Source organism: Drosophila hydei, unplaced genomic scaffold, assembly GCF_003285905.1.
Source record: "Drosophila hydei strain 15085-1641.00,03,60 unplaced genomic scaffold, DhydRS2 tig00000271-arrow-arrow-pilon, whole genome shotgun sequence".
In the NCBI taxonomy this organism is placed as follows: Eukaryota; Metazoa; Arthropoda; class Insecta; order Diptera; family Drosophilidae; genus Drosophila; species Drosophila hydei.
This window is the reverse complement of record NW_022045701.1, coordinates 1,729,934-1,750,003: the sequence shown is the minus strand read 5'-3', so window position 1 is coordinate 1,750,003 and position 20,070 is coordinate 1,729,934. Positions and strand designations below refer to the sequence as shown.

The 20,070-nt window shown below is 34.8% G+C and overlaps 1 protein-coding gene across 4 annotated transcripts; it reads right to left on the bottom strand.

Moving 5' to 3' along the window:
* Positions 1–4,861: 4,861 nt before the first annotated feature.
* On the bottom strand, positions 4,862–7,130 carry LOC111596524 (nucleic acid dioxygenase ALKBH1). Of its 4 annotated transcripts, XM_030223740.1 has the most exons (4): positions 6,933–7,130; positions 6,286–6,400; positions 5,269–5,816; positions 4,862–5,213 (listed from the first exon to the last, which is right to left on the bottom strand). In XM_030223740.1, exons 2-4 carry the CDS (start codon positions 6,397–6,399, stop codon positions 4,883–4,885), a joined length of 993 nt encoding a protein of 330 aa, XP_030079600.1. In that variant the 5' UTR covers position 6,400; positions 6,933–7,130; the 3' UTR covers positions 4,862–4,882. The 4 variants fall into 4 exon arrangements, with proteins under 4 accessions (XP_030079600.1, XP_030079599.1, XP_030079601.1 ...); XM_030223739.1 differs by lacking the exon at positions 6,933–7,130 and having other exon boundaries at positions 6,286–6,456; XM_030223741.1 differs by lacking the exon at positions 6,933–7,130 and having other exon boundaries at positions 4,867–5,213; positions 5,269–5,513; positions 6,286–6,455.
* Between the last annotated feature and the right edge of the window lie 12,940 nt (positions 7,131–20,070).

The following is a 20,070-nucleotide window of genomic DNA, read 5'->3' as shown; positions in this document are numbered from 1 at the left end:
TTAGTTTTATATGATCTAGCTAAAATACAAAAATGTAACATCGGCAAGTAAAATCCAGAACCTGTCATGGCATACCTTGCTTGTAAATTATATTATTTCGTTCTGTGATAATTAAGAGTGCCTTAGTCAAGACTTCTCGAGTAAGAGAAGGACTGTATCTAGGGGTTAGTTGACAATCCACTCATTCTACGCTTCATTAATACATACATTACAAACAACACATTTATTCATACGTCCTCAAGCGCGCATAAGCACGTGTTCTGTTACCGCACAGTGTACATTTTTATTTATATGTGTTTGACGAGCGTATACATTTGCTGTGTATTTGTACGTGTGCATATATATACTATTCTACATAGCGACACGAGCATTGTAAGAGCCACCCTGATGACTGGAAAGGTTCAGTGTGTGAACAGGCGTTCGTCTCTTTCCTTCGTACAGATTCAGCAATGGGCTCGCTTCGGGCACATAAAGGTCCCCAAGGACAGTTAGCCGAAGTACCATTCGGAGCCCATGCAACAGTAGCGGATGCTGTTGCTCTCGTGGCAATAGGTGATTTCAATGGGAGTCTGTCACGCGATTAGCGATATTGCCGTTCCGCTCCAGTAGCAACTAGGCCCCCTTACAGCGCGAAGCTGAGTCTGCGTCAGGGCAAGTTAATGTGAAAGTGAACTTGAAAGAACCGAAAGTCAATGCATCTAACCAATATACATCGATATTAAGAGTATCCAAGGAACATATCTAACCACCACGAAGATAAGAAAAAGTCTTGGATCAAGAGCTACCACCAAAGAGGACACCGATGTACGGCATAACTGAATAGAGCTTGCGAATCCTGTGCGGGAGTAGGGTACCATTCACGCAGCCGTGCGAACATAGTGCAGTGTGGGTTAAGGTTAATGGGCGCAGGTACGAGCTTAGATGTTTGCCATTTAAAATAAAAAGTCATAAAGCGAATCGACAAGACCTGCTGTCTATTTAGATTAGACACGTGGCTGCTTTAAATTTTTAAATAATCATGTGATGTTGACGTCAGTCTTTTAGGTGAATATATATAGTATATATCATATAGTCGAAGGTCAAAAACTACCAACTTTTATATTGATATTTTTGGGATAGTCAACTATTTTCATTACTTAGTATTTCAAACTTGCCGCTAAAATGCCGATGTATCCCGTGAGAAATGACTGACAACAGACTGACTTACAGAAACTTTTGTTGCTATTTCTCTAGTTGTCAATTTTTAGTCATGGTACGCCAATATTTTACCTTTTTTCTCGGAAGTAACTGCTTTACCACTTGCCATATTATTTTAAATTATAGTTCAATAAATTGACAATAACTTTAGAAAAGAATTTGCGACTTCCAATGTACACAACTTATAAGAAACTATAATAACCTCTTCTGAGTCTATTCCGATGATTGCAAAAAAAAAAAACACATTTATGGGCAAAGGCAAAGCAAAACAGAAATACAAAATAACTGTATATTATTTGCATCCACATAAAACTAAATACAAAATTTGGAGGCTCTAGATCTTAAGACGTTCGAGATATAATTTATTTACTGCATTTCAATAATGTTTTTATTCGATAACAATTAAATGCGTATAGTTATCGAATATTTGAAACAAACTTGACCTGCGCGTATACACGGACCTACAAAAAATATTTCAAGTCTCTAGCTCTAGCATTCACACATTCGGACAAAGGGACGGACAGTGCTCAATCGACTCGGCTTGTCGTTCTGATAAAGAATATATATACTTTATGGGGTCTGCCACGCCTCCTTCTTCCTGTTACATACATTTGCACGCAGTTATTATTATTAGGAACGCAGGAAACACTTGCATTCCGGTGTTGGTAGAGTTGGTGCACGTTGCGCATACAGTCCGGGTTAGAAACATAGTCTTGCAATGTCGTTTATTATTTGTTTTCTTTTTTTTTGGAATATTCGATACGAACTACGGAAAATATTAAACTCAGAGGACTGGGATCAGGGTATCTCCTAGTCGGGCACTCCGACTAGAGCTTTCTTACTAGTTTTATGATCCTTTTATATTTTTTATTTTTATATAAGCAGTATTATTAATACGACTTAAATGTAGGGCTTACTCCAATTATTTATTCAAATTGAGAAAAGAGTATAAAAATATTTTCATAATTCATGTTAAATCCGTATTTTGTTATTAAATTAATAGGTAAGTTAAAATCCCGATTAGAAGTGAGCAACTAGTCAACTGCCATCAACTGGAAAGTAGACTATACTTTCGCTATGCAAGTTCAAAAACACACGCACCGGTACACTAACAATATAAAAATATACAAGTACAAAGGAATTTTAAAACATATATTTCCGTAATAATACAATTACATCTAACGCTATATATCAAGGCTGTAAGTATGACTGTCTATATTAGAGAAGTTACTAAACCAAGCGCCAGGCGTACGCATTTTTGTCCATACGCGTGTATATACGTAGGGAATCTTGCATTCCTTTTTGTACGGAGAAACGCAATTTTAAATCTATTTTCATCAGCTTCTGTAGTTTAGAAGGAACGCCGGATTTTTTATTTTTAATTAGCTTTAATTTTAATTAATTAATTAAATTAATTTTTTTTTTTAAATCAAATGACGATGCTGGTAGTAGTGATGAGCATTGCCGAAGAGACGTTGGTCTGAGGCCTGGTGTCCTAATATCGGGGATTTTTCTTTTATTTTTTAATCATTTTTTTTTCAAATATGCTATTTGATGGTGAAAGTATTCAATAAAAAAAGTTGCCCGGTGAAATTTGCTAACTTTAATGTTTTATTTCATTATTTGTATATTCTGTCACTATTGGATTTTTTATTTATGTTATACTACCTCAACCCTGTTAATTTTGTATTAATACTTTAAGAGTTTTCTACTACTTTTCACTTTTCCTTTTAATATTGTTATCCAGAGTTCTAGTCTACTGTTTAAAATTATCTTATTAATTCGGGTTTGTACGATATTATGAAAATGGATAAGTATTATTTTCTAAGTTTTATTTTAACAAAAGACGTATATATGGAGTCGTATATAAATAAATATATTCTATAAAATGTTCAACATTTGGCAACTGACGGATATTCATAGCAATAGCTTGGATTCGAATACAAATATATATGATTATTGTATACAATAAAAATAAGGTATCAAAATATCATTACATTTTTAATTGTCATACGAGTAATAAAGGTATTCTTGCCTTACAGGAACGGATATATTTAATAGCCAAAACTACCTAATTGCGAATGTAATAGTAATAGCGGAAAGACGAGAATGAGTGTCGAACTGAACGCACTTTATTGATTTGCCTTTTTGATACTGTCCCTCCTATGGCATGGTACTGGCATAAGATTTTACTTCTGAAAGATAAAAATTACGTATACATAACATTCAAGTAAAAAGTAAACTCAGTGAGTAAGTTGTTTATAGAATAATTTGAAATCTATTGGAGCTAGCATTCTTACTGACTTCATATGTAGTGTTGGTATCAGACCTAATAGACTATGCATATGGTAAATATATTATATTTTTGTATGTATAGTATATATTTAAAAAAAATTAATTTACATGAAACCAAAGCTAAATGTATACTCTACTTCCAAACACGTATGAGATATAGTTTAATAAGTCAAGTTTGATATTATTTGAAACAATTAAGATCTGCGTTCTATACAGCTTTTATATATTCTAAGATCGATGCGTCCATACATACAAACACGGCTAAACCGAGTCAGTTCGTCGTCCTGGGTAACAATTATATATTGTACTTTATACTTTATGGGGTCTGCCACGCCTCCTTCTGCCTGTTACATACATTTGCACAAAACCATTATACCAGAAGAAAGTAATTGTCGGAAAATGAACCAACATACGATTGCTTGACAATCTTAAAACCATAGGCTGAGTTGAATACTGTAGTTTTGATTATTTCCCGACTTAGATATACGCTGAAATCTTCAAAGAATTGATATTCCATGATTATCGGCTTCTTTTATACATACATAGCAAATACATACATACATACGCACGAAATCAAGAGTTTTCATATTGACTTACGCAGAAACTACACTTGGAATGAGGAATGGGATCTTAATTGTTGTATGACTTTTGTTATTATATATCAAGATTTTTCGTGTAGTTGTAAATAAATTCACTATTGTTTTTACTCAGATTAGACAAATCGTTTTAAATGCGTGCTCTGCTATATACATTTAATATGGTCGCATTAGCTTCTGCCCTAATCGAACGATGGTTCATCCTGCGTTCAGGCTACGACCACTGACTTAGCATGATTAAGCCGATAAGTTGTTAGAATGGATCTCGTAATACATAGGCAGTACGATATACTCATTCTTTCCATCTTTCTTATCGATACAAATTATTTAATTTATTTGATGTATTCAACGAAGCTGAAATACCGTAAAAGCTGGAGGCTTCAGATTTTCTGAAATTAATAGACATTTTCTACACCATAAATTGCAAAAAACTATTTCAGATACCAGAACCTTGAGCTTTGATAAATACTCATCTGATTGCTATTATTGCTATGAAATTAATTGAATTAGAAAGCAGCAGTCTTGACGATGGCACTACCCGTTTTAATTTATATATAAATGTAACTTGTATTAATTTAATAAAAACAAAAAAAATGATTAAGCAAAACTTTTTTTGTATCAAACGTAGTTTTATTTTTAATTTTCTCCAAGAGCATTTTTGTATCATAGCTAGATTTTTTATTAAAGATAGTTAATTTACTTGATTAAAACTCATCTTAGGGTCATAAAAATATCAATATAACAACCAGGCAAGCAATAATATAACATTATATATAATATATTATTATATATATTTAACGATCTGAAGAGTAGACCTGACGAACATTAATATTTATGCGGCAGTCTGTAACATAACGGTTAAATGGCATCCAAAACAGTTCATCATTAAGCTGGTCGTATAATTCAAAATTCATCGAACTATTAAAGGTGTCAAGCTTTTCGTTTGGATTTGTAAATAAGTTATTCCAAGGATCTTCTAATGCTTTCATAATACGCGGAACGGCATGGTAGCACAGACGTGATTCCTTTGACATAACTAAAACATCGCCACTACGGAGATACACAGCACTAGGTTGTTCTTCTAGAGTACCGTGACCTATAAGAAATATAGCAGTTTGTCCGAAACTGAAATAAATAGTAAATAAGAGTTATTCATATTTTAAAAGGTCTTCATGTGTACCTGTATGAAAATAGCGGTGCTTCATGATTTATCTCAGAATGATCAGTGTGTCCATTTAAAGAAGTACCAATTGGATAATAATTAACAATTGCGGCTTGCGGAATAAAATTTGGAAACCCTAGGGCTAGTGAAAAATATTTGGACAAGTAACATAAATCACTTGGGAAGGGAGTGTGCATTGTCTTATCGTAAACCTTAGTGTCCCAGTTGTGATGATAGCCCAAAGTTGTCCAACGCATCGCAGTCTTAAGACGATGAACAAGATTTGGATTAGTACAATGATGTAACTCTCCCCACCAATCAGATATAGTCTTGGAGGAAAAATGTTTTGCATCTAAGTTCACAGTATTGGGTGGCAGAGGGTAATCACGAAGACTTCGAGCTATCCAGTAACGCTGTCCTCTGAATGTAAATGGATTGCGTATGATCAGAAGACCAGGATGCTTTTTAAGCGTATAACATCGCCACATACGAAGTGGCTGCAATCCAACCGGAAAATCTAGACTTTTACGTATATCCATTTCGGAGATATCCTTTGGATTTACTATCTAGGATTTTAGACATAAGCAGACAATATCAATTTTAAAAATGCTTTTTTGTAGAGGATACTAATATAGTTGCGATCATTTATTGCTTGATAATTTCTTAATTTTCGATCAAATCGACATTTGATTTGGATTTTTAAGAGTAACTGAAATATGACAAAAGATGGAAATATCTAATTTACTATGGGGATTTTGCTATTTGGGATAGCTGGGCAGCTATTAATAGTATTTGAACAACTTTTAGGAGCTCTGAACCCAATAAAAATAGTAATTCCGTGCATAATGGTTTTGTGAAAATGTCACATTTATAATGCCGGAAGAGTCGTGGCAGAGCTCATAAAGCACAAATTTATAAATGATAGGTTTGTTGATTGAAACAAATTAACATTTTTTTTTGCTTTATGTGAACATACATACTATGCATATGCATGCATGTAAACATGTAAATAAGTTTGATGTATTGTCTACTTACATTACACAAACCATTTGTGGAATTATTTGCATCGTAATTGTCTAAGTCAATTACCTCCTGAAGATCAGACAATGGGTTTACTTTTTTAAACTTTTTAAAAGTTTGCTTAAACATCCTACAAATAATAAATATTTAATATGCAATCTTAAATTCAATATTAATTTTTAGAGATGTAAGAAATCAAAGGTGACGCTGCCTATCGAGTATAATATATATCGAAATATTTGAAATATTCTGAATAAGCTTAACTCAGTCGGAAAGCCGACCCAGCGTCAGCAACATATTGCGTTGGGTTGAACTATTGCATATCACGATATTGCAAGGGTTATTTGTTAACTTGTAATGAAGCATAAACTTAAATTTTCGAAAAACAATTTTTCCCCGCATAACTTAAACTGAAATTTTATTTAAATAGTATGTTTGGCACACAAAACATTTTGTTTGAAAAAACCTATAAAAGACACCATATCAAAGCATTTTAAATTGTTGGGTAAAACCGTTTATTTGACAGATCTTAAATACTAACAACGAAGAACAAATTACTTTAAATGGTTTTGCGTAAATCAGTATTACCATATTTGTTCTCTATCTATTTCTCATCTTCTAATATTTGCCTTTGTTCCCTGTTATACAAATATGGTTCTTACGATTTTTGTTTAATTTTTCTTTAAAAGCACCAATGTGATTTGAATTAATAATGAAACAATATATGCAAATTTGTATACAAATATTGTAATTTTATATATTTTTGGTTTTAAAGACATTAAGACACGATTGGTCTTTATAATCTTGTCTGAATGACATTAAGCCTCCTATGCACAATGTATGTTGCTTGCACACGTGTTATGTTCTGCTAACTTAAAGAATTTGGCGTATTCGGTGGTGGACTTTTTACTTGACCATTATCGATTAGTATATGTATTGTGCTATCGGTCGGAAGCACTTTGATATTGGATGCTTCCATTAAACTTACTACAGGCATCTTTGTATGGCGTTCCACGAGGATCGACTTCAAATCATTAGGTCAACAATTGTCGGACTTATGATATTATATTAACTGTCAATCGACAACATCAAACATTAAATTTTGAATCTTAGTAATTAACATTGTGTTTCGGGCCAACACCGTCTAAGCTCTTCAGGTGTGGTGTATCTGTTAACCCACGCTATTAGTTTGATAATCTGTTTTTTAATTTCGGTATTTATTAACACCTGCCTATTTTTTGACGTGGTGTGTAGTGCGTCGGATATTTTTAATTTCTTTCGCCAAAGCGGACAACACGTTTCTGATGGGCTTGGCATTCACATCAAGAAATATTCGCATATGCGACTATGGGAATAAGTTAGTCTATCTGTCTCGACCAGTATTACAGAATATTCGGTTGAATTGCTGTAGTGCCTGAGAAACCGCCATACCATAGTTTCTCCGTCTATGAAGAGTGAGTAGTGCAGTATATTCTATTCTTGTATTAAATTCCGTACAACTCCCTCAGGCCGTCCCCATAGACCTCCCACGGGGGTGCATTAACGATAACGATTTCCAATTGGGTTTTCAACAGAGATCTTAAAGTCTTTGAATTTTCCCAATAAATTATTGTGATTTTGGGGATATCATGCAAAAGTTGAATATGTGGAACCGATTGTCTGCTGTTATTGTCGAAGTGATCGGTTGTGTTATACTTAGCTCCTGTTGTTTGGAATACCTTTCTTAGTAGCTCTAGTGTCTGCACTATTTTGCAATTACCTTGCCTTATCAGACATTTTTGGAAAATAGGAATTGCAAAAGATTTGTTTTACGTTTTCTTGAGCCGCTCTATGAGCACGGTTGTTTTTGATCCTAACTATTTTCCTTTGGCAAATGTCCCTAGTCTTGTGAGAGGACAGACCCAATACCATAAACAGATTGTTGCTATATCCTGAATGAAATTCTGGTAATAGCTAGCTAAGCCTAACAGAAAAGTCTTGGATTCTTCTTACATTCTTGGAATGCAAGCATTTTGATTACGCATTATACCCTTATTTGTCGACAATCCAAGTCATTCAGTTATATGAGGGTTTTGAGGGGCGAATAATTTTGTTTTGTAGCAAGTCTTCAGTTCAGTAGAAAGAATGGGATTTTGTGTTCAAAATGACTACCCAACACTTGCCTTTCGAGCTGTTGTGCCACGTATGGAGCCAACTTTAAATAGGGAGTCAACCGGCACGACTCCCCTAAGTGCCTTAACGGGCTTTGTGTAGTTTTTTGGTTGCTCTAATGACAATTAAAATTTTTAATTCGTCTTCCGCAAAATTGCCTTTGACTAAGTGGTAACTGGGAACGACCCCATAAGTCCGACTTCCAACCGCTCTCGTGACTGCCTCTGGCCTCTAGTCTATTGTAATATATTGTCTGCATAACTGTCAGTTATTGCGTCAAAGTTTCGTACTGTGTTGTGCGCTACTAATAGGGCTCTTGCAGTTCCGCAGACCTTGTTTGTTAATTTTGTGATAGCTTGTAGTGCGCTTCACTTCACGTCAATCCTTCAAATAGAATTTTATGCCGCTGGCAGTACAGTCAAATTCAAAACGCAAGTCAAAGTACAATTGCAGCCCAGAAATATAATTCAAAGAAGTAAACGTCACAAAAATATCTTTAGATCTTATGCTTGAACACTCCACTAACTTGATGAGGTGTGGTTCTTGACTCAGTAAGATATAGATTTTTAATATACGTTGGAAGCCTATTAATTTCTTCTTGCGTCCCTCAGGTTTCCACCAGTAAATGGTGATCTTCAATAAAGATCTTCAATTAATGGCCTTGTGGCTCATGCAGGAGTAACGATGGAACACTCATATTACTGTCTTTATTTCAAATCAAATTAAAACTAGCAAACATGAAATATTCAAAATAAGCTTAACACAAAATTTTGTTAGATACTCGGCTACAAAGTCAGCAAGCCGTCCTTTCGTCAGCGATAATACTGCTAATGCAACACATTAATTTCGCACACAGGTATTTAAATAGTTATACATGTGATACTGCATGCTCGTCCCAGTGTAAAAATAGATTTCCTCCTTCTCAAGTATAGTATAGAATTACTCAATCGAAATTGAAATCTCAAAGTTGTCTACGCAATGCGCATGAACTTTATTAACACCGACACATCGACACAAAATAAGTAAATCACATAAAAAAACATCGGTCCGCCGCCTGGCTCGACGCACCAGAACTAGCGTCTACGACCGCTGCCTCTACCAACACCATCACTTCACTGCTTGAGCAGTTGGAAATCCAAGTTAAGTATCAGCTGACAATACAAACACAAATCCAACGCAATTTCGATGCTTCGAATAACAAATAATAAACGCTTTTGAATGTATGTGTGTACATGTAAAGGAAAAAAGCGTACGCTTGGCGCTTGCCACGTGCTTGGGCAAGCTGGCTAAATGTGTTGTTTAATAACTGATACCCAAGTACATAAAAGCAGGCGTTCATCTAACTGCAAACTTTTGATTGTTGAATATTTTTTGTTACAGTTGAATTTTCTTAACGAAATTGTTAGAGTATAGTAACGATATTCAACCCACGCATTTGTTATTTAATATAAACCGATTTTTTTTTTCAAATTTCGTATTTTAGGTATCAAAAATTCAATATTTGTGTATTCACCACAAGATAAATTTGATCCTCCAGATTTTATGGTAGTCACATGTTCAAAAATATAAGTTAATAGTAAAGTAAATTAATATAAGCAGTCCGAGTTCGCAATGTTCAACCTAATTGTAATTTGGCTTTATGACTTTTATTTTTAATAGTATTAAACTCTTAGCTTAGTAAAACTTAATACTTCTTCTTGTAAGCTAGTTATATATATGTATACAGAAAAACAGCCCCTATAGATATATAGGATTGGCAAGCTACTACAGGTGTTTTGTCAGGGCCGTTCTTTAAAAACTGTTTAGCGAACGGACACGATGGTCTATGGTATAGAGGAAGTGCTCTGTGAGAATGATCGATAGAATTACTTGAAAGTATGGGTCCCTGACAAACTTCATCATTACCTTTATGTGGTAATAGGACATAAACATGTTAGCTAACCATCAGCTCAAAAATAATTAGATAGCAATTAATCGATGGAAAGCGTTTTTTCACGATCACTGTCATGTCAAAATGTAATCGCGTAGCAGGAGACCATCACGAATTTTGGGAATAGAGACTCACTTATTGAGTAGATTTAATCAGTGATTGAGCCGGATGTGATAAACACTTGACATTATAGAATATGGTGTTTTACTAGAATTGCCACGGCCCCATTGGGCGCAGATATATTCACTATATCTTTCTTATCTTGTGCAGTCAACACGAATATTTATTCTAAATTAGGTGAATTGAGATAATTTACGATTTTCTATACTTTTTTTGCTTGATTTTCATTACGCTTATTTTTCGTCACAGAGTTACTGAGTTATTTCAGTTCATTATGCGATTTCTACTAAACTTTTCCATTTCCATGCTGGAAGGATGATATCGATATAGTGAGTATACGGCCTGATCTATATGTTAAATATAAACCGACATACGAGATTATACGCAAGAATATATAAAAACACTTGTCCTCTGAAAACTTAACCGTTATTTGTTGTCTAAGTAAATTGATGTTGTTTAGTGAAATTAGATTTATGAGCGGCAAGATCAAGGTATCAATGCTTACGAATGCTTGCGAAGTAGGAAAACTATAGCGATTATACCGAAAAGTATAGCGATTATGATTTTTTATGTTTGGAAACATTACTTTTTGCAATATTATCATAATATATTAATAGATGGAAATTCTTCACGTAACTTGTGTTGAGTAAGGGTTATATAAGTTAGCAATCAATAAATTTACACAAAGTTGAGAACCAATAAGTCACATTGCATCGTCAGATCAGAAATGCAACAAATTGCTGATCTAGCGTCTGCAAAACTTCCTGCGCACGCCAACCAGCAACTGTCAAAAGAAGAATAAAAAAAAGCTCTACACATTTTACCCAACGGGCCATTGACACCAACAGCGACGACACTGCGTTCGCTGCCGCTAAGTCACAGCTTGTTTGGGATAGATCTGATTTAAGCTGACTGCTAATAAAGAACACGCTTTCTAAAGGAACAAGCTTCCGAAGTCGAAATTTACTTTTTAATCGTTTTAAGTAACAAGTAATTAACTGGCGCCAGAGCAGCGAAAACTAAACCAGTGCAACTCCCGTTAACTAATTTGGACGGTCAGTTTGAAATCGCTAAAAGGCCAAATAGAACTTAATTGTGTGATTGCTCAACGGTGAACAACAATTCGTGTCAGGTCCGCCCCCAGGAAGAAAGCCTGGTCGCAGAATCCCTAGTAGATACAGATTCAAAAACGATGAAATCCGGATCGGCGGCGTAGTTTTCCGCTTCAATCGCAGTAAGTGAACAGCGCATAAATAGACAACAACAACGACGACAAACAAATCAGACAAAACGAACGTTTAGAAAATAGAGAAATGGCAAATAACATATTGTTAGTTAGCTCTGGGTGCAACAGCTACCAGCGTTACTGAGATTTAAACAATAGATAGAGTTCCAGATACTGTAAAAAGCCGTAGGGAATTCTCAGGAAACCAAACAGAATTCAGCTCATGGACAAAAGTTGTAGATCGTATACTCTCTTTGGCATATTACACAGCATAAGAAATAAGATTACTGGAGATGCCAATACTGCTCTTGAATCGTATAATGTCCCTTTAAACTGAAATGTCATATCTACGTGCTTAACAATCCAGACAAGATGGATCTAGGAACATTGGAGTACTAAATGACAATGTTGGTACAAGGCCACAAACAATCAGTAGAGGAATTTTACCAAGCAGTTTACCAACACCTGCAGTTGATTTTGAAGAAGGTAGGATGAATGGAGTTGAACAGAGAATCTGAGACACTCATGACCAAAGATTACCGCGGTAAAGCGGTCTATACATTTGAACGAGGTCTAAGAGGTGAATTACCTCAACTCCTGGGTATGAAAGAACCAGTAGATCTTCCCTCAGCCCAACATATCTTTCTTAAATTAGAGAATCAAAATTATCGAACCAATATCGCCAAACCCCAAAAAGCTACCTTTAAAAACTCAGGCAAGCCCACGCTTCAAATAAAACAGTCTAATCAAACACTAGACAATACGGTCAACAAGTTTATTATACGGAACCGACCCCTTCTTATCCGAAACAGCAAATGGTTGCTCCTCCTTGCCCAGCGGCACCGAAACCTCAGACAACGACCCTTCCATATGCACCCGAATGGTTAACTATATAAACATACCAAACTTCCAGGCAGGCAATGGACAAAGCTGACAAAATAGAACGAAATTTCAAAATTCAGACGAGTGACGAAAGGCTAATTGAAACAGAACTCACTGACAATTACATGACCATTGAAGAATATGAACAGATAATCGCACAGCACGATGAACGGATAGACACTCAACAAACTTTAGCAGATTAGCAGGGACCGACACGTGTGGCAATAGAACAAAACGCTTCTACGAGAACCTCGTCGGTTATAAGCGAAAACTAAACCAGTGCAACTCGCGTTAATTATTTTGACGGTCGGATTTAAATCGCTAAAAGGCAAAATAGAACTTGATTGTGCGCATCGGTGGAGAACAATTCGTGTCAGGTCCGTCAGCAGTCTGGTCGCAGGATCCCCAGTAGATACAGATTCATAAAGGATGAAATCCAGATCAGCGGTGAAGGTTGCCACATCAATCACAGTAATGTAAGATAGTTATTAAGAAACTAAAGTGAATGTTACACAAAGAAAATAAAAATACTAAAGAAAATATTATACAATAAACACAAAATTACACACTAACAAAGAAAAAGTAATTTAAAATATAATTACAGAATTATACAAACACACAACATTTAAGGTTAAAAATCAAAACTATTCCCAAAGCGAAAATAAAATACCGTATAAACCGTATAAACAAATACCAAGACTAAAAACGTAGTATAACAAACTTCAACTTTGCGATTCCTAAGGCCTCCAAAGTAGAAGGAAAAGACCAGACACTGGTCATCACAAAAAATTATATAAATACAATTTCAAATAGTTTTAAATATTAAAAAGAAATTTTTTTCTTTTTTCCCTCAATCCATTTACTAACCATATAAATTCTTACGCTGTATGGCTAACGAAAATAATCTCATTAGGCCCCCAATTCTAAATTTGAGGAACGAAGAGAGTCAGGCTCAGATAAGTGAACAGCGCTTAAATAGACAACAACAACGACAATTGGACAGACAAAACGGACGTTTACAAAATAGAGAAATGGCAAATAACATAGAACAAATAGCAGCTATTGTTAGTCAGACCTGGGAGCAACAGCTACCAGCGTTACTGAGATTTAAATAATCCTTCAAATCAATTTAATTATGTAGTAGATCAGGGAATAGCAGACAGTCAAAGGGAGAATTTATGCGATCTAAATAGAGTTCCAGATATTGTAAAAAGCCTTAGGGAATTCGCAGGAAACCAAATAGAATTCAGCTAATGGACAAAAAGTGTAGATCGTATACTCTTCGCAGAAACTGGTTCGCCAAAATACTTTGGCAATTACACAGCATAAGAAATAAGATTACAGGTGATGCCGATACAGCTCTTGAATCCTATAATGTCCTTCTAAACTGTAATGCCATATCTAAGCGCTTAACACTCCACTATGCAGACAAGATGGATCTAGGAACATTGGAGTACCAAATGAAAATGTTGGTACAAGGCCACAACCAATCAGTAGAGGAATTCTACCAAGCAGTTTACAGACACCTGTCCTTGATTTTGAGGAAGAAAGGATGCATTGAAATAAACAGAGAATCTGAGACACTCATGACGAAGGTTTACCGCGATAAAGCGTAAGATAATAGTTAACTATACGAACACACCCAACTTCGAGGCAGGCAAACGACCACCAGCACCAATGAACAAAGTTGACAAAAGAGAACTTTAGCAGATTACCAAGAAGAGACATAATGCGCGGAATACAATTAACCAGAAGTCTCAGACATACATTTTTTAAGAATGAAAAGCTCGTCTCTTCCTTATATTGAAGTAAGATGAGGAGCAGTGAAATTTTAAATATACCAATGGACACAGGATCAAATAGCAACTACATACAACCCAAATTGTTGCAATTACAATTGGCGGGAATATTAAAATCACACCAGAAATTTGCTAACATTTTCAACAGAACAGATATTAAAGTAAAATTTTTCCTCTTACCTACTTTAAAGACATTTGACGCTATATTAGACAACGATAGTCTTAGGAAATTAGATGCTGTTATCTAAAACAGAAAATTAAAAACAATATCCGCATACGCACCAAAGAGAAGAAACTTGAGGCAGTGAATACCGTATTCCCAAAAACGGATCACATGACTAACGAACAAAAACAGAAATTAGAACATTTAGTCCGATTGTATCCAAGCCTGTTTGCCAACCCTAATGAAAAATTAACCTACACAACAAATGTCAGAGCAGAAATAGGAACGAATACCGACTCTCCGGTATATTCCAATTTCTACCAATTCCCCATGTGGTTGAAAGACAAACTAAATTGGCAATTTTGTATGACGGATTAATCCGACCATCCCGATCCCCATACAAGTCACCTGTTTGGATTGTACCAAAAAAATTAAACGCCTCCAAGGAAAACAAATATCGCATGGTTATAGACTATAGGAAACTGAATAAAGAAACTATTGCTGACAAATGCCCAATCCCAGATATCAATGAATTTCTAGCCCAATTAGGCAATAACAAAATATTCTCAGTCTTAGACTTGAAAAGCGGGTTCCACCAGATCCCATAGAAGGCGGCAGACTTCGAAAAAATAGCGTTCTCCATGAATAACGGAAAATACGAGCTTATACGACTTCGTTTCGGCCTTAAATATGCACCTTCTCTTTTCCAACGAGCGCTAGACGATACACTTCGTGATTATATCGGAAAAATATGTTTCTTATACATAGATGACATTATCATATTCAGTAAAGATAATGAAACACATGCAAGAAATTTTGACAACATTTTTCGAACTCTTCAAGAAGCTAACATGAAATGTGAGCTCGGCAAAGGCGTTGAGACTAACCCAGACAAAATAGCAGCCATAGACAAATATTCAATTCCAAGAACTCTTGAAGTTCTGAGATCATTTATCGGACCCTCTATTTACTATAGAAGGTTCATAAAAGATTTTGCTAAGTTAGCATAGTTCTCTTTTACGAGGGGAAGTTGGACGAGTGTCCAAAAATCAATCTTCAAAAAAAATAGTCAGTCTTAACCAAGAAGCCATAGATTCTTTTAACAAAATAAAAAACGCTCTAGGCTCTAAGGAAGTCGTCCTACAATACCCAGACTTTAATAAAGAATTTCAATAACAACGAACACATCCACCTTCGCAATTGGAGCAGTCCTATCTCAGAATAAACGACCCAGAAGAAAATTATGCCACTAACGAAAAAGAAATGTTGGCAATTGTCTGGGCGCTAAAAGCTCTCAAATATTACCTTTACGGTAATACAAAAGTAAAAATATACACCGATCATCAACCACTTACACATTCACTTAGTAGATGGAATGGCAACGCTCGAATTAAAAGATGGAAGGCGTACCTAGTGGAATTCGACTATGAACTTCTTTACAAACCAGGCAGGGATAATACAGTAGCGGGAGCATTATCAACAGCAAACCACATACATCTACTCAGCATAGTACAAAAAGCTGAAACCATAACTTAATACCCAGTATCAAAGCTCCGATGAATGCATTCAACAACCAACTATGCATAGACAAAGGTTACGTTAACCAATTATAAATTGCAAATTCCTTTCCCAACTTTCCATAGACATCTCATAACCAGACAAGAGTTCACGAAACATAATCTAATAGAGATATTAACAAAATACCTACACCATTCTGAAATTAACGGAATAATAAATATCCCAAGCACTTCAGATACTTAAAAGTAAGATTCACACAGAGACAAGAAAATGACTTGTCTAACGAAACAGAACAGGACGAACAGATTCTAAAACTTCGGAGCTCACTGCAAAGCACTTGAAAAACAGTTGGCAGAAATCCATTCCATTCCTAGGATGCAATAGAAAATAACATCATTGGTCAAGCTATGTCAAATTTGTAAGGAAGAAAAATACGACAGACATGAAACACACAGATACATAAAACACCCATACCCCAATATCCTGGACACATAATTCACATCAACATACACACGACAGAAGAGAACTTAGTTCTGAAAGCAATAGATAAGTTTTCCAAACTAGCCGAAGGACGAATTAGTAAACGTAGAGCAATAGAGGACACAAAAAAGCCACTGCACGATATTTTATTTTACTATGGGGTCCCAAAAGTTGTAGTTGTAGATAAAGAAAAATCACTGAACTCAGGGTCCATAACGTTCATGACGCGGGACCAATTAGGGATTGAAATCTACAAGACTCCACTTTACAAAAGCGCAGTTAACGGACAAGAACGATTTCACTCTACACTTTCAGACTTTATGACAAATCAATCTACGATTATAATTACAGTATTCATTCAACAACTAATAAGCGACCATTAAATTTGTTTTTTTTTTTTTTTTAGAAATTTAACAACAAATCCAGAACAATATGAAAAATCTAGGCAGGAGAACATTGACAAACTAAGACAAAAACAAACAACGGGCTTACAGAACCATAGTAAAAAACGCAACGAAATACGCACTTACACACCAGGTGAAGAAACATATGTCAAAATCAATAACAGACTAGGAACAAAATTCTCACCTAGATACAGAAAATAAATAGTTAAAAATGACAAAAATACAACTTTACTAACAACAACGGAAAAACAATACACAGGAGCAATATAAAAAATCTAAAACTTTTACAGGCTAATTTTCACGATGACAGTAACACTGACTGAAGGGCACATAGCCATATCAAACTACACCGATGCGCAAACTGTTAACAAAATAAAAGAAATAGGAACAACAACACGAATAGTACAGGTTATAGAATTAACGCAAATTATAGAAGCATTAGACACCCTCTCGCTCCTCACAGAACAAGATCTTAAAGCAAACCCTTTATACCACACTTTACACCATGAAAGAGCACAGACAATGTTTACATTTAGCACAATAGTAGAATTCCAGAAACGTCATACTAGAGCAATCAATATGTTAGGCACAGCATGGAAATATCTAGCAGGTACCCCGGATAATGACGACCTAGTTATGCTATCGGACAACATAAATAAACTGATAGATAACAACGACCAACAATTAACAATAAATAAACAACTGGAAGTAAGAATCAATAGATTGACAAAACTTTCTAACGATCAAGCTAATAGCATAAAGAAGATTCACTTGTTGGAGACGAATTAGCCGTTAGCTTCCAAAACCAAATCAGGCTGATAAAGGAAGAAATAATTAACATTAAATATGCCATACAGTGGGCGAAATTAAAACTAATAAATACATTTTTACTGAGAAAAAAGAAATACAAATAATTAGTAATAAATTTAAAAAAAGTAACATGCCACCATTAAATACCGAAGAAATGTTAGAATACGCAGATGTTCCCATTTTGGATAATGGAACTACACTTTTGTTCCAACTTAGAAGAAATAGATTGTAAAAATTCAATTCTGAAACCCGTAATAAAAAACAATAGTATTATTAATCTCGAATATAACAAAATATTTCAATGTAAGAACTACAATAAAATACCAATTTGCGATAAGACAGCAATTTTCAGTTTAACTATAGATAGTTGCATTCCTAAGATAATCAGGAGAGAACAAGCAATGTGCGTCTTTAGCAATGCAGACCACGTCCCGGAACTAGAAGAAATCGACGAGGGACTAATCCTACTAAACGGCTTTAACGGAACCATAGAATGGCAGAAAGAAGTAAAAAATTAAGAGACACGTAGTTGTTAAGCTTTTTGAACGAGACAAAAGTTCTCAACAGGAAAACAATCAGTAATATTGAGATTTCGATAATGAAACCTGGACGTCCGATAATACATGTAACACCGATGGAGAGCGAACGTATAAGAATTCCCTCATTGGAGGCACTCGAAGAATTTCATGTTAACAATAGCAAAGTCATGCAAAAGATCCAGGTGCACTCAACAATCAATAGAATAGCACTTGTCTCTCTTTTTATAACCGCTATCCTCATCAGCATCTTACTACACTTGATGATAAGGAAAATGGGAAGAAAGGTTATCCTACAACTTAACCAGAAAGAGACTTGCACTAAAAACAATGCTAGGCTGATCAATATGCAAAGACTCGAGAATCAAAACCTCTTATTTATAAGTATACCATTCTTTTACAAATTCACTAGAGGACAAGTGTAAATTGGAGGAGAAAAAGTTAGCAACTAATAAATTCACATAAAGTTGAGCAAGACCAACAAGTCACATTACATCGTCCGACCAGAAATGCATCAAAATGCTGACCTCGCTAACCAGCAACTCTCAAATTCGAAGAAGAATATGGACAGGCTTTGCACTGTTGCTGCCGTTAACCCACAGCATGGTAGGGATACATTTCATTTAAGTTGATAAGTAGCATATTAGACATAAAAGACATAAAAGAACACGCTTTCTTAAAGAACAAGCCTGCGAAATCGAAATTTCTTTTTTACTTGTTTTAATTAACAAGTAATAAACTTATATACTCATCGTTTTGCACTAATACGTTTAATACGTTTTATATCGTTTGCAAACAAAAGCTAAATAATTTATTTTTTTTAGAAAAGAGCGGTTCAATTGTCTTTAATTACATTTTAATTCATTAATAAGCTTGATACATACCTTGGCAAGATATCAGCAATGAATTGTTTTTTATTATTGTTATCGTTTTTTTTAAACTATATTCACTAATGGTTGTCCATAAACATTTCCAGCGTTTTCTTATGAATTCGGGTAACTATCCGAAACCACAAATATCATCGGTTGATAAGCTGTAAGGGTGTTGAAGTCCTAAGCCCGGCCGCCCGTTATGAGCCAACACAGCTTTAAGCTTATGAACCGCTACTACACATCTGGTGTTAGATGAAATAGATTTTTTTAAGATATACTGATTCTGCAAAAATGTATGTGTATGTATATAGGTAATTAAAGTTGAGTTGTAAATTTAACCTAATATAATAATAAGCAGATGTGCATGTGTGTGCATGCAAGTTTGATTTATTATATAGAAACGTAAAATAATTGGTATATCACCTCTTTTTTCTCGCATTTTTTAAGGTCTCCTTCTCGAGTAGTCTCAACTAGATCGCTGTTCCTTGTTTTGTATAAATTGTGTCATAATTTGCATACTATTGATACAAGGACTTAAATGAATTGTGTGGGCCTTGCTTCAGCTCTGTCATTACCACTATGGGACATCAATATATTCATCGATCACCTACACCTTACGTTTGCTGTATTGCACACTTCACATATGTTACACATTGACGTTTTCTTAACAAGTCGCACATAGTTTGCTACCTATTTCTAACAGTTTTCAAAGTTTCATATATATATATATATATATATATATATATATATATATATATATATATATATATATATATATATATATATATATATATATATATATATATATATATATATATATATGTTGGACAAATTCATGACAATTCTGGATAATTATATCTTGATCAAATAATCTAGATAAAACTTTATATTAAACGTTTTAAAATTTTTG

Coding starts and splice junctions, on each gene's coding strand:
- LOC111596524 (XM_030223740.1), bottom strand. CDS start 6,399: ATGTTTAAGCAAACTTTTAAAAAGTTTAAAAAAGTAAACCCATTGTCT. Junction 5,817..6,285: donor CCACAAATGGTTTGTGTAAT/GTAAGTAGACAA, acceptor CTAAAATCCTAG/ATAGTAAATCCAAAGGATAT. Junction 5,214..5,268: donor GCACCGCTATTTTCATACAG/GTACACATGAAG, acceptor TATTTATTTCAG/TTTCGGACAAACTGCTATAT.